The sequence below is a fragment of the Cuculus canorus genome, chromosome Z, assembly GCF_017976375.1.
Source record: "Cuculus canorus isolate bCucCan1 chromosome Z, bCucCan1.pri, whole genome shotgun sequence".
Lineage (NCBI taxonomy): Eukaryota > Metazoa > Chordata > Aves > Cuculiformes > Cuculidae > Cuculus > Cuculus canorus.
In genome coordinates, this window is record NC_071441.1 from 41,025,325 (window position 1) to 41,039,403 (window position 14,079).

At 41.7% G+C, this 14,079-nt stretch overlaps 1 protein-coding gene across 3 annotated transcripts in view; it reads right to left on the reverse strand.

Annotated features, from left to right (window-relative positions):
* Positions 1-2,462: 2,462 nt before the first annotated feature.
* Positions 2,463-14,079, reverse strand: part of KCMF1 (potassium channel modulatory factor 1) — a 47,754-nt gene continuing 36,137 nt past the window's right edge. For all 3 annotated transcript variants that reach the window (XM_054054899.1, XM_054054900.1, XM_054054898.1), the window contains 4 exons: positions 8,429-8,530; positions 7,257-7,431; positions 5,614-5,896; positions 2,463-3,091 (listed from right to left, as the gene is read on the reverse strand). In XM_054054899.1, coding sequence (XP_053910874.1) covers positions 2,830-3,091; positions 5,614-5,896; positions 7,257-7,431; positions 8,429-8,530 — 822 coding nt within the window. In that variant the 3' untranslated portion in view covers positions 2,463-2,829. The remainder of the gene's footprint in view (positions 3,092-5,613; positions 5,897-7,256; positions 7,432-8,428; positions 8,531-14,079) is intronic.

The window sequence follows — 14,079 nt, forward strand, 5'->3', positions numbered from 1 at the left end:
ACAGCATCCAGCCCCTCACAGGCACCTCGCTGGCAGCCGGCAAATGTCCCAGCTCTGAACCGTCGCAGCCAGGGAGCCTATGCTCAGCACCAAACCCTCCGTGAGGGCTCTCACCAGCTACACTGAGCTCACAAACAAACTGTGTCTGATCGAGGTTTCGCTGCACTCCAAGAATCCAGTTAAAGTTACAGGCACTAAGGCTCCCTTTTCCAAAATGGTATGGTGTATCAGGATATCGTTTGGGTTAGGGTTTTTTTGTCCTCTGGCCGGGAAAAGGCAATACCCCCACCCCCTTCAGGATTCTTCAGCAACATTCCTGAGGGCTGTTCTCATCATAGCTCACACCATCTGGAGAATAAACACAGAAGTTTTGTATATACCTCCAAAAACACTATCCTGACAAACCTTTCTCTGTGAAAAAAGGAACTGGCAGACTACTGGAACGAACACCTTCCTCACAGCCATTTCACATTATTACTAAAGCTAAAAAAATCCCCAAGTGAAAATTTGTAAGAGTTAACAGGACACCCAAGAGTAGCTTTAAGTTCAGGTCTGCACATATTCCACCACTAAATAAACGTGAGTAATACTGATTTGCATCCTCTTCAGAGCAAGTGGAGTTCTGAAGCCATGGAATTCTACTGTCCTCTGGAGAAAAACCATGCACTGATTCTAAATAATACAGTGAGAAGAGCCCGTTTCAAACATATCTTGTTCCATGGCGACTTGTATTCACCTACCTGTGAAGAGTTCAGGATTACATACTTCATCACCTGACAAAGTACGTCGATCTAAAATGTACCTCTGTAAATTACCCAGGATTTCTACATGAACTGACTTTTGTCAGCTGGAATGAAGACAGCTGCAGAAATTTCTGGAACAAAACCGTCTGGAGAATGCATCAAAACCAAAGAAAATCAACTGAACAACAGTCTTGAAAATGCTTTATTGAACCGTGTGTCTTATTGTAATGTGCAGATGTGTTCGAAAAGAAAGACTACAGCTTGAAAAAGTTCTGAAAATCCTCAACAATCAATTAAAAAAAAAAGAGTCTCTACTGGGGGTAACTCTCAGGATAACCAGAGGCCTCATGTAAAGTTTCCCTTGAAATATTTTCTGTTGCAGAGACTAAAAGAAAACAAAGCAAGTACTGCTGTAGTGGAAACAGTCAGGATATGAGGATTTACCAAAAAAACCCACAACCAAAATCAAAAAAAGGAATAGGACTTCAAATCCAGTATATGGGGTTGCTTCTTTTGCTGCTGTTATTTTGGATTAGCATACACATCACAGTTCTGCTGAGAACACCATCTGGTGCTCAAGTCTGTAAATTTACTCTAAAATGCTAGCAATGCTGCAGAGATGGAAGGATATGGAGAAAGAGAGAGGGGGTGAGGTGAGAAAGATCTGGAAAGACATCATTATGGAATAAGCCTATATTAAAATTTCATCAGAAGCTGTGTGCACTTTTGTTTTTATAATCTAACTTTACATTCAAAGAACCCACCAAGAAAAAAAAACAACTCAACAAATCAAAAAAAAAAAACCACATTAAAAAAAAAAAAGGAAAGAAACCCAAACACATCCCTTCTGTCCTTGTCCTGGGGTGATTATAAACTTCTATGCAAAACACCATGGTCTCTTTTTCCAAACCAGTAGGGTTAACAGTATAGGCATATAGGTGGCATGAATCAACTAAAAGGCTTTTTCAACTTTTTTTGTACCAGCAAAAGTAACCAAAAGAAACAATAAATAAAAGGTGCTAAAGGTACAGTAAGGATTCAATTGTAATACACTGGCAATCTGGGAATCCAAATCCTCACACTCGCCTGATAGGTCTCTGCAAACTAGGAAGCAAATACATAAATATAACTCAAAATAAGATTGAGACTGTGAAAGGCTTTTCAAACTAAGACGATTCAGGTTAACTTTTTTTTTTTAAAACACAGTGAATATATGAATTGTCTACACCTGAATAAAACATATTTAACAATTAAAGATTTTAACAACCACAAAAAGGAAAAACTTTAAACAGAAGTGTACATAATTTGATTTTAGGGCACACAAAAGCCCCCTGTAGTAGCTTCCAGCAGTGGTCTTAACTGGTGTGTCTCCTACAGATGCATCAAGTGAAGTTCAACTCCACATCGAGGTGATTGCTAACAGGGCAACCTAATGGTCACATACAGCAAAATGCCACATCCTGATCACAACAATATATCCCACTGCAGAGTTTCCATTCTGTGCAGGAACTGCACATAAAGCCGTCAATCTGTCACATATTATTCAAAAGCTACTTTGTGGCCATAAACTGCTAGTGAGCACTAACCTTTTTGTCACGTAACCTTTGAATAATGGAAAAGCTTTGGGTTTTATAGTTTTACTCCTTGTATTTAAATTCTTAAATGACAAGGTCACTAAAACTCATGCACGCTGCAAAAAACGTCATGCAGTAGTTAAGGTAAACCATCCAAGCAGTTTTTATTCATTAATATTCATAAATACACACAGCAGCTTCATTAGAGATTTTTCATTTTTTTTCCTCTTCAGTTTGAATGTGGAGTATTAGGAGAGCCTTTTGCATGTCAAGGTACAGGACACAGAGCTTTTTGCTCTGCACTGCAACCTACATTTACCTGCTAGAAGTAAAAATTAGTTAAGTGGAAATGATTATCATATATATCTTTTCTCTCTTTCTTTTGAATGTACACAATGTAACAAGAGTGACAGACCTGAAATTACAATCACCAAAACAAACCCAAGATAGTTGTTGTCCACTTTCATTGGCAAATACAGCACAGAGGACATTGTCTGCAAAGTGGGATGTCATCAAAGAGGAGGTGGAGGAGGCTCGTTTCCTTTATTACTCTCTTTTAAATTTAGGTTTTCTAAAGCAACATCTAGAGGCATAATATCTACACAGCCCATAGCACCAAAATCTGCAATCTCCCCCCGCTCATCCTCATCTGAGGAAGAACTTTCTTCCCGCATCAAAGTGGACAGTAGAAGCTCCTGCACAAACAGGCTGCAGTCTGCCCGCTCACTTTCCATTGACTGACGCTCTGCTTCCGACATCTTCGGATCATTCAACCTGTATGGCGGCAAGGGAAGAGAAGACAGGCAGTTGGTGAAAGCCCATCTCACTGATGACACTACTGACAGGTACTGAAAGGCACTTCAAAATCACTCCTTCAGGATTCCCCTGCTTGCCTGTGGACATGCACAGCTCTGGCACGCTCTGAGACCTCAGTATGACAGGCATGCCTTTAACAAATCGTCCTTTCCCTGTGGCTACAACAGCACTGAAAGTGGAGCCTAATGCTACAGGAAAATAAAAAGAACTATTTGTGAGGTTTCCTGCTCTTCAGGAGTCTCGTAGGGAGGTCTGCTGTTATTTCATAGACGCTCATTACGTGCCTGTTTTGTTTCTACGTCAACTTCTAAGCTCCCATATGCCATAAAATACATTATTGAATGTTTAAAGCTGAGGGGTTCCCAAAGCATGATGCACTGATTCAACCACTTCTCCTAGGCTATAGTGCCTGCCCTGAAAGGTGAAGAAATTGCTTGCTTCAACTCTGAAAGTCACAATCTGTGACATTTGCAAGTAATTTGATTTTTGTTGGAAGTAGTAGGGGAAACAAGCACAATTTAGTTCAATATTCCTTTTATTCCTCTTGAAGTTGAGATGCAGGAACTGATATTTATCCATTGCTTAGCAACAGACACACAGTAGGTTTGAAAAGATGTTACAAATACAAGCAAAAGCACAGTAGGTTGGCTACAGACTTGACCAAGGATCTGGCCGAAGTCCTCTGCCTGCAGTCACAGAATCACAAAATCATAGAATAGTTAGGGCTGGCAGGGACCTGTTCCAACAGTTCCATGTCCTTCTTATGCTGAGGATTCCAGAATTGGACACAATACTCTAGGTGCGGTCTCATGACAGTGGAGCAGAGAGGCAGAATCACCTCCCTTGACCTTCTGGCAATGCTTCTTTTGATGCAGCCCAGGACATGGTTGGCCTTCTGGGCTGTGAGCGTGCATTGCTGGCTCATGTCGAGCTTCTCAGCCATCAGCACCCCCAAGTCCTTCTTTGCAGAGCTACTTGCAACTACACCAATCCCCATCCTGTACTGAAATCACGGATACTAGCCTTGTGAGCTTAGTATAAAAATGAAATGTATGTTCAGCATCAGCAACATGACAGAGCAGACATTTGTCACAGACATATAGAATCACAGAATCATAGAATAGTTAAGGTCGAAAGGGACCTAAAAGATCATCTTGTTCCAACCGCCCTGCCATAGGCAGGGACATCCCACTAAATCAGGCTGACCAAGGCCTCACCCAACCTGGCCTTGAACACTTCCAGGGATGGCGCGGCACACTCACAACTTCCCTAGGCAACCCATTCCAGTGCCTCACCACTCTCCTAGTGAAGAAATTCTTCCTAATGCCTAGTCTAAATCTGCCCCTCTCCAGTTCATACCCATTCCCCCTCATCCTATCCCCACAAGCCTTTATGAATAGCCCCTCCCCAGCTTTCCTGTAGGCCCCCTTCAGGTACTGGAAGGTCGCTATAAGATCTCCTCTGAGCTTTCTCTTCTCCAGGCTGAACAGGACCAACTCTCTCAGCCTGTCCTCATACGGGAGATGCTTGGGAGGGCTCTCTGATCATTTCTGTAGCCCTCCTCTGGACCCGTTCCAACAGCTCCATATCCTTCCTATGTTGAGCATTCCAGAACTGGACACAGGATTCCAGATGAGGTCTCACAAGAGAGGAATAGAGGGGCAGAATCACCTCCCTTGACCTGCTGACCACGCTTCTTTTGATGCAGCCCAGGATGCGGTCGGCCTTCTGGGCTGTGAGCGCACATTGCTGGCTCATGTTGAGCTTCTCAACAACCAGCACCCCCAAGTCCTTCTCTGCAGTGCTGCTCTCAATCATGTCATCTTTCATTATGTACTGAAAACGGGGATTGCCCCCACCGAGGTGCGGGACCTTCCACTTGGCCTTGTTGAAACTCATGAGGTTCTCAGATGCCCACTTCTGCAGTCTGTCCAGGTCCCCCTGGATGACATCCTGTCATAAGTCACTTAGTCAAAAATAAAAAACAGCCTCTTTTTCAAGGTTTGCAGAAATCTGTACTCAAATCTAACGCTTTAAACACATTTTTAGGTGCTCCAAAAAAATAAACAGTGCAGCACTTGTGAGATTCCCTCTCCTTTTGCAAACAGTAGACCACTGCACAGTATTTCTGCAGGCACCTCCTGGAGCTGGCTTTCCAAAAGCAGAGTAATTCCTTCTGGGGCAGATGTAAGCTGCCGCTCTTGGATATTAAATTACCAGTTTTGCTTTCACACCAGAAATGTGGATGAAGCATGTTTTTATGTATCACATATTCTTTGACCACTGTTTATGCCTACTGTGGATATGTTCTGTATAATTAGCCGTTAACTTCAGGATATATTTGATCAGACAAGTTCGTTTACCAGGCTGTGTGTGTAACACCAAACGTTTAAGTTTCATTGAGTCCTATATCTCTATCAGGACTAAGGCAAAAAGAAATCGCAAAAGGCACATAAAAGTAAATACACAGAATAAATTACCTTGTAAGGAGAAACTGGGAATTCTGGATAGTCTGCTGACTGTTGTCTGTGTTAGATGTGTTTGTTGTTGTTGTAGACTGTGTCATAGTGGTGTTGACATTGATCGTGTTGGTGCGTCTAGTTGCATTGCGTGCAGTCTCCAGTTGTTGTCTTGCTGCCTGCGCATGTTGTCGTTCCAACTGCAGCTGCATCTGCAGCTGCTGTAACTGAGAAGCAGAGGGACCAGAGGAGTTGAGCTGTCCTCCTGCAGAACGCCTCACACCTGATAGCTGAGATAAGAGCTCTGCCAGAGAGGAGAAAGTTTCTATGATGAAAGATCTTAAATTAGCATTATATAAAAGAATGAGTACACCCCAAATTCCAGCACATCAACTCCTTTTCTCAATCAATAAAATCAAAGAACAAACACTGCTGAAGAGCCCACAAGCACTTGAAAGAAGTCCTAGCATTCTATGTCTCAAATGGTAATGAATATTAAGACTAGTTTTTGCAGATTTTTTCTAAAAAAGTCAAATTTTAATGCCTTTGAAATAACAGGAGAGCCAATCTACAGGGAATATCTTCATGTCTTTGAAGAGTACCCACGAACAGGCTGAAAGCTTGTGGGTCAGAATAAAAGACTAAGCCTTGTGGTTGGTGTCTATTACAGGCCACCTGTTCAAGGAGAGCCTACTGATGAAGCCCCCTTCCTCCAGCTACAGAAGGCTTCACACTCGCAAGCTCTCATCCTACTGAGGAGCTTCAACCACTCTGGCATATGCTGGAAAATCAGCATGACAACCTTTAGGCAATCCAAGAGTGCATCAAAGATGATTTCTTAACCCAGGTAACTGACACCCCTACCTGAGGGGATGCAACACTGGACCTGACGGTCACCAATGCAAGTGAGCTTATCAGTGGCGTCAAGATTAGAGGCAGCCTGAGCTGCAGTGATCACACACTGGTGGAGTTCAAGGTCCTGAGGGATATTGGAGAGGCAAGGAGTATAGTCAGGACCCTAAACTTCAGGAAGCAAAATTTCAGTTCTTCAAGGAGTCAGCCAGCGGGACTCCCTGACATAAGGTCTTCAGGGACAAGGGAGCAGAACAGAGCTGGCAAATATTTAAGGATATTGAAAAGTACACCTGAAACCCCCAAAATCTGTAGTATTAGCAAGTGTGAATGAATGCCAGCAGCCTGAATGCAAACTGAATATACTTTTAAGGACTATTAATATACAAATTTAGCTAATTTCATCTTCACTAAGACAGATATTCTCCTCCATGAATACTTTTATCGACACGGCAAATTAAAATGAGATGTACTGAAGTAGGTGATGGAAGTCGGACACAATCATTTGTGAAACTACATAATACTTCTGCATAGATTAGGTTTCGGAATAAGCCTTACACTGTCTAGAATGAAAATCACAAGCTATAGGCAGTGCTTTCAAGCTTCCGCATCTCCATCCATGCACAAGCAGTATTACAGGCTAGCTAAGCACACAGCTCGTTTGCAAGTGGCCATCAATTGCACTTGCACTGTGGAGCGTCAGCTATGCACATGGCTTCGTAACGACAGAAAGGGAAACAACTACCATCTTCAATTTTACTTCCTCTTTGTGAGAAGGACACTGGAGTAAAATATGCAGGTACAGCTCTTACCAGCTATAGGATCCATGGCTTCTCTATTGCTTGGAGAATACGAACTCTGAGAAGATGAAAGTCCACCAGGGGAACTGGTAGTAAAGTGCATGTTTGATCTACGTGCACGGGGACCTCCCAAACCCCGGCCTGGGTGGAACATCCTACGTACATGCCGAACACCACTGGTTTCATCATAACCAAGAAGTTAAGAAAACAAAACTCTTTGGTATTCAGTATTGAATGACAAAAACATATGACAGGTGAAATACTCTGGTGCACATAGTTCTTCAGATGAAGCAGAGGTAACTGCTTTTATCTAGCTTTATGCTGTCCTTTGCATTATTAGTTATTCCTTCACAGAGCCAAGAAACATTCAATCTCCCTTAAAACTGATCGGATTATTGTGTAGTAATTAACACGTGCATTTAGTCTGACTCTAAACCACAGTAACATGAACAAAGTTAAATGCAATCAAACACAATCATAACCAAAACGGAGCCATCTCCTTAAATGCAGTCTTCTTTCTGCTAGCACGACTGCCAGTCACTAGGGTTGGATTACTTAACTCCAGCTGCTAAAGCTTATATTATTTTTTAATTTTTAAAAATCTTTAAACAAAGGCCATTATCAAAGTAATAATGTAGTCCTTTTGTCTGTTTAAACGAGACAAAAAGGAATACTTTAGAGAGACTACTTATTGTAGGTAGGCTACGCAGCCTGCATGTCACTAAATAAAAAGTCAAAATGTATTTCATTAGTTAATTCTAGGGAGAAAAGAATTTCAAAAAGAAAAATACTGCTAGAACAAGGATTAAAAAAACCCAATAGTTCCAGATCTTCAGCCATCAAGCTTAGATAAAATTATGTTATTAAAACAAGGTGTTAAGAGTAGTTAAGCAACCCCAACACCATTCACCAAGAACAGCTAAGCTTGAATCATCCTCAGATCATCATCTTCACGTCACAAATACAGCACACTACTGAATCTGGATACATAAAGCAGCTCATGATTTGGTATTTATGTTTTTTAAAACTAGAAAATTAACCTTTTTATTTCTGACATACAGATCTTTGTAACTTACGTTCCAGGAAAACCACAGGCATGCCCTTTGACTATAAAAATCAAAACAAGTCATTATGGCTACTAGATGAAACAGTCTAGCCTCTTTATGTCAACTTGGAAAGGATATTAAGTCTCTAGGAGCTCTGTGTTCCAGTGTAAGATGAGCGGCAAAGTCATCTGTGACATGATTTGGATCCCCTCCAGGTAATGCTGCACATATGGGACAGATCTGAAATGACAAAGCAAGAAAAGATCTCAACTTTATAAATTTTACACAAAACAGAATTTGTATCATTGAGTCAATAATTAGATATTGTTTCTTACGCTTTAAAATCACATTCTAGGTATTCACAAACACCTGGAGAGCAACACATTCAAAAAACCCCAGAAAATATATTGAAGTGCAGACATTAATTTAGAAGTCTTTCACTTCATGATTTTCAGAATGCTACAAAAAACAGAGCTAGGATTTTCAAGTTCAGTGTGCAGTGTCTTGAAAATGAGTCTTTTTTCTGCCAGTTCTGCCACAGACAGTAGACAGACTACAAAGGATTACTATTTGCCTACTTGACATCCATCCCAGCAGAAGAACTAGAATGAAACCTCACATAGGTATTTACTGTAGTATCAAATTAAGACCATCCACCCAGGCACTGCATAACTACAGGTTTGGCAGAGAAGGGTTGATACCCACATCCCCCATACAGCAGTATTTGGGTAGAAGGCACTGATATCTGTCTTTGGTTTGGTTTTATTTGTTTGTTTTTCAAATCAAAACACATGCTAACTAAGTCGACAATTAGTGCCATTACAATTGCCATAATTAACACTTGTTTTTTTGATGACTCCACAAAGAGCTGGAAAAGCACCTTCAATTTTTCTTCACAGCAGTTTTGCAGACTGATTTGAAAAGTTTTACAGATGGCAGACAAAAAAATCTATTCCACAGAATTCTTCACCTAAATCTTCAAGTGCTCAAATTAACAGCATTGGCAGTTAAATGCAACCGCTATCTATGGATTTATCTATCTGTTCCTCACACTCAAATAGTCTTGCCTTTATGAAGCAACTCTGGCTGCAACACGAAGCACACGTTCCCAGTGCTCTTCATGCAAATACTCAAGTTGTTTGTTGACAGCAGATCTCAAAGGGCTGTGCGCACTAACACCTATATAATAACACACATCTGTCTTATGGTGGTGAGGACAAGGTTTGAAGTAAGTTCACTGTAAAGCCTCAGCTGCTTTTGACAGCACCTGCTACACCTTTAATGCCTCTTTAATATTAGTAGTCAGCTCCACGCAGAAAAACCAGATACTTTAAAAGCTTTTTGCTATAAACTCTTTTATTTTCAATGCTCTGAATTTCTCTTCACAAAACTCCTTTTTTCCCAGATTTTTCACCAGTAGAGAGCAGATATCTTAGCACAGCATATTATATTAGATACTGAACTATGCCAACATATCATACAGCTACCCTTTAGAGGCATAGGAATGGATGTATGGTTCTAAATGCCATAAACTTCTTTGTAAGCTCCTTAATTTTCAAGAACACGTTGCATACCAGCAGAAGACAACACCTTTAAAGCAATATTTTTTAATTTCAGCTACCCTGAAGAACCTGAATCCCAAAAAGAGAAGAACAACATATTTCCGAAAGCAGCAAAGCAAAAGAAAGTTCACTTTTAGAAAGGACAAAAGGTGTTATGAACTCTGCAGATTTGCCTGAAAAGAAGAGAGATAGCCTGCAGAAAAAGATCAGTTATAAGGAGCAATGAGAAGGAGGGAAATCTAATATTTCAAACCCTAAGTCTAAACATGAACTAACCTTACAAGAACTCTCTGACTGGGAAACACATTGTTACACACAAAAGCTTAGTTAAGCATAACCTCTGGCAAAACCACAAGGGCTACAGTATCACTGACTGTGTGACAGCTAAATACAATGAAGGAACACTGCAGATGAAAAGAAAACATTGTCAGAAGGTTCTCCTGAAGTTACAATGATTTGTACTTGAAAAAATCATGTTACCCTGAGTGATGTCTGAAACATGACTTCAAATTCGGAAGTCAATCACACTCACCGAACACCTGCCAGTTTCCAGAAATGTGCTTATATCACTGCTATCTCCTTGTTTACATACAAGGTAACCACTTCAAGTGACTATTTCTGTAAACTCAACAAGAGACACTTCAAGAGTGAAAGGGGAACCAGACTGTCTCAGAGTGCCTATTTCATTACTGTAAGAAAAGCTCTCCTCCCTTTACTGGCAACACATTAACAACCCAATCCTTATCATTGGCATACAAGAAACGTAGTTACTGCTTTACCAAATATGAGAAAGTTGCTGCAGTGCAATGTAGTAGCAGAAAATGTGTGTGTCTGTCCTGAAATGAGACTTGGAAGATAACTTTACATGAAGTTTCCTAAAATTTTTGTATTTGCAGTGTTAGCAGACTTCTGGTTCAACGAACGCTGTGTGATTTGGAACAGTCAACTGACCTGAAACCCAACACCACTATCCCCAGTCATCACACCGACAGCCATACTAATCTGCTCTTAGCTTACAATCCTTGGACACTTACTGGTGAAGAAATACTAGTAATTCCTGAAGGTTTAGTACCCGCCAAAATAACATGATTTATTCTTTACAGTGTGTAACCTTAGAGGCCTAATTAATTACAAAACTTACAACTACTCCCACAGTTACCAGTATAATTTTCAGTTCAAGTACCCACACATAAAGCAATCACTTTTGAGGAAATATCACCAAAGTCTCCTCCTGTAGCTCCTGTCCAGGACCTCAGCATGCTGGGGTGACTCTCCAAAGTACCTGTATACTAATGCACACAGCATGCGGAAAAACCACGATAAGTGAGAGATCTGTGTGCAGCTGCAGGGCCACAATTTCTTGGGAATCACAGAGACATGGTGGTATGGCTACCATGACTGGCATGCTGCAATGGAAGAATACAGGCTCTTTAGAAAAGACACATAGGGGGTTCTTTAGAAGAAGAAAGTGGGCTTGCCCTTTATGTGAGAGTGCAGCTGGAGTGGATGAAGCTCTGCCTGGGGATGGAAGAAGAGCTGATAGAGAGCTTATGGGTTGGGATTAAAGAGAGGACAGGAAAAGGTGACATTATAGTGTGTATCTACTATAGGCCATCTGACCAGGAAGCAAACAAGGATCAAGTCTTCTACAGACATACAGAAACTGCCTGACAGTTGCAGGTCCAGGTCCTCATGGGGGACTTCAATCACCCCGATATTTCCTCGAGGGAAAAGAAAATATTGCATGACAGCAATCCCGAAGGTTCATGGAGTGCACCAATGATAACTTCCCTCCTCCAACTGACAGAGGAGCCAACAAGGAGAAGTGCTCTGCTGGATTTCGTAATTACCAACAAGAAGGTGTTCATTTGGGATGTGAAGGTAAAAGGCAGCCTTGGCTGCACTGACCTTGAATAGAGTGGAATTTAGGATCCAGAGGAAAATAAAAGACAAAGTCCCAGCCCTGGAATTCAGAAGAGCAGACTTCAACCTCTACAAGTATCTGCTTGGAGCAATCCTGTGGGATTAAGCCCCAGAGGTTAGAGGGGATCCAGGAAATGAGATGCTACTGTAAGGCTGTTCTGAATTTTTCACAGTTGCCTGAGTACTTCAGAGTACTGAACGAAAGCAAATGTCCCTCCTGTCTTAAAGAAGGGTAAGAAACAGGACCTAGGGAACTATAGGCTGGCCAACTCACCTCAATCCCTGGAAAGGCGATGGAGCAGCTAATGTTGGACAGCATTTCCAGCGCATTAAAGACAAAGAAATCAACAGTAATCAGCATGGCTTCACAGAGGGGCAGTCCAGCTTGATAAACAATGAAATGCCTCGCGTGGTAGATGAGGGGAGAGCAGTGGATCTTGTCTACCTGGACTTGAGTAAGTCTTTTGACACTGTCTCCCACAGAATCCTCATAGCAAGCTGCAAACACACGAGCTGCGTACACGGACAGTGATGTGCAGTGACAAGTGGCTCAATGGCTGCGCTGAGAGGATGGTGATCAGCAGGAATTTCGTTGATGACAAAAGTGGGAAGAGTGGCTGACATGCCAGACAGCTGCAGTGCTCTTCAGAGGGATCACAACAGGCTGAAGAAATGCACCAACAGGAAACTCATTAAGTTCAACCGTAGGAAGTGCAAAATCCTGCACCTACGGAGGGACAACCTCAGGCACCAAACCACACTGGAGGGCAACCAGATGAAAAGTAGCTTTGCAGAGAAGGACCTGGGGGTCCTGGTGGACCATGAGCCAGAAATGTGCCCCTGCGGCAAAGAAAGCTAATGGTGTCCTCGGCTGCATTAGGAAAAGCACTGCCAGCAGGTCAAGAGTGGCGACTCTCTGCTTCAATGCAGCACTGGAGGGGGCAGACATGTGCCCAGTTCTGGGCTTTGCATACAAGGGAGACATGCACATATTGGAGTGAGTCCAGCAAAGGCCTACAAAGATGATTATGGGATAAAGCACCATTATGAGGAAAGCATGAGAAGGATAGGAACGTTCAGTGTGGAAAAGAGCAGGATCAGAGGGGGGAGCTTAGAATGTACACATATATCTGAAGGGAAGGTGAAAGGAAGATCGAACCAGGCTCTTTTCAGTGGTGTCCAGCAACAGGATCAGAGGCAGCACGCACAAATACAAACACAGGAGATTCCCCATGAACTTCAGGAAATGTTTTTTCACTGTGAAGATGACTGATAACTGGCACAGGCTGCCCAGAGAGGCTGTGGAGCTCCATCTGCAGAGATATTAAAATACTGCCTGGACATGGTCCTGGGCAACCAGCAGTAGGTAGCTCTGTTTGAGCAAGGGGCTGGACAAGGTGACCTCTACAGATTCCTAGGCAGTCAGTCTGAGATTACTACCTTCAAGTACCCTACATCGCTGTATGTTTCAATACCAAACACCTCGGAAAAGTCAGCAGAAAGTAAACTTATCTGCACCACTATGAACACAAAAATGGCAACATTTAATGGACCACAAATTCTGTGACCTATTATCAGAAAAATGGCAAAGAGGGATGCAAGCTATAAAATAAAAGTTATTCCATTCCTGTAAACTTCCCTTACAGACCTAAATATCCAAAATAAAACACATCTTTGGACGGACAGAGACACTAAAAGGACTACAAACTCAGTATCTAAACAGAAGTAATTGTTTGAAAGCCACAAATATTTGAAGCTATATTTTCCTCTTTAGTAATTTTGTAGCCTTCCACTATCTACAGTGAGAATGCAGTACCCCTAGAATTTTATTTGTAAGCACATTAAGCATTTATCACAATAAATAGATTCAAAACTTAGCACAAACACATACGATCATATTCAAAGATTAAAATATTGTCCTTTATCAATGTTTGGAACAAAGATACAACAATGCTGCCGACTGGTGCAAAAAAAGCAAAGAATTTTTTTTTTTTTTTAAACATAAAACTCTTTCAGGAATTGGTGGACCAGTAGGTGTCTAGAATCACAAAGTTAGGCGCTATGTGCTCAATTCTGGGAGCCACAGTGCAAACAAGGATGTGTGGAACCTGGAATCTTTACTTTCTGTGTCAGGAGCATATCACTGACATCAAGTGGTGCACATCAGAATTGCAATACTAAGCCGAAGAAAGCCATCCAAACATAAAACTTCCGATGGTAGCCGCTACGTTTGAAAGTTGTAAAGTTAAAGAAAAACCCAAGGAGATGATAAAAATCACTACGTGTCACTAAGTTAAACTATGG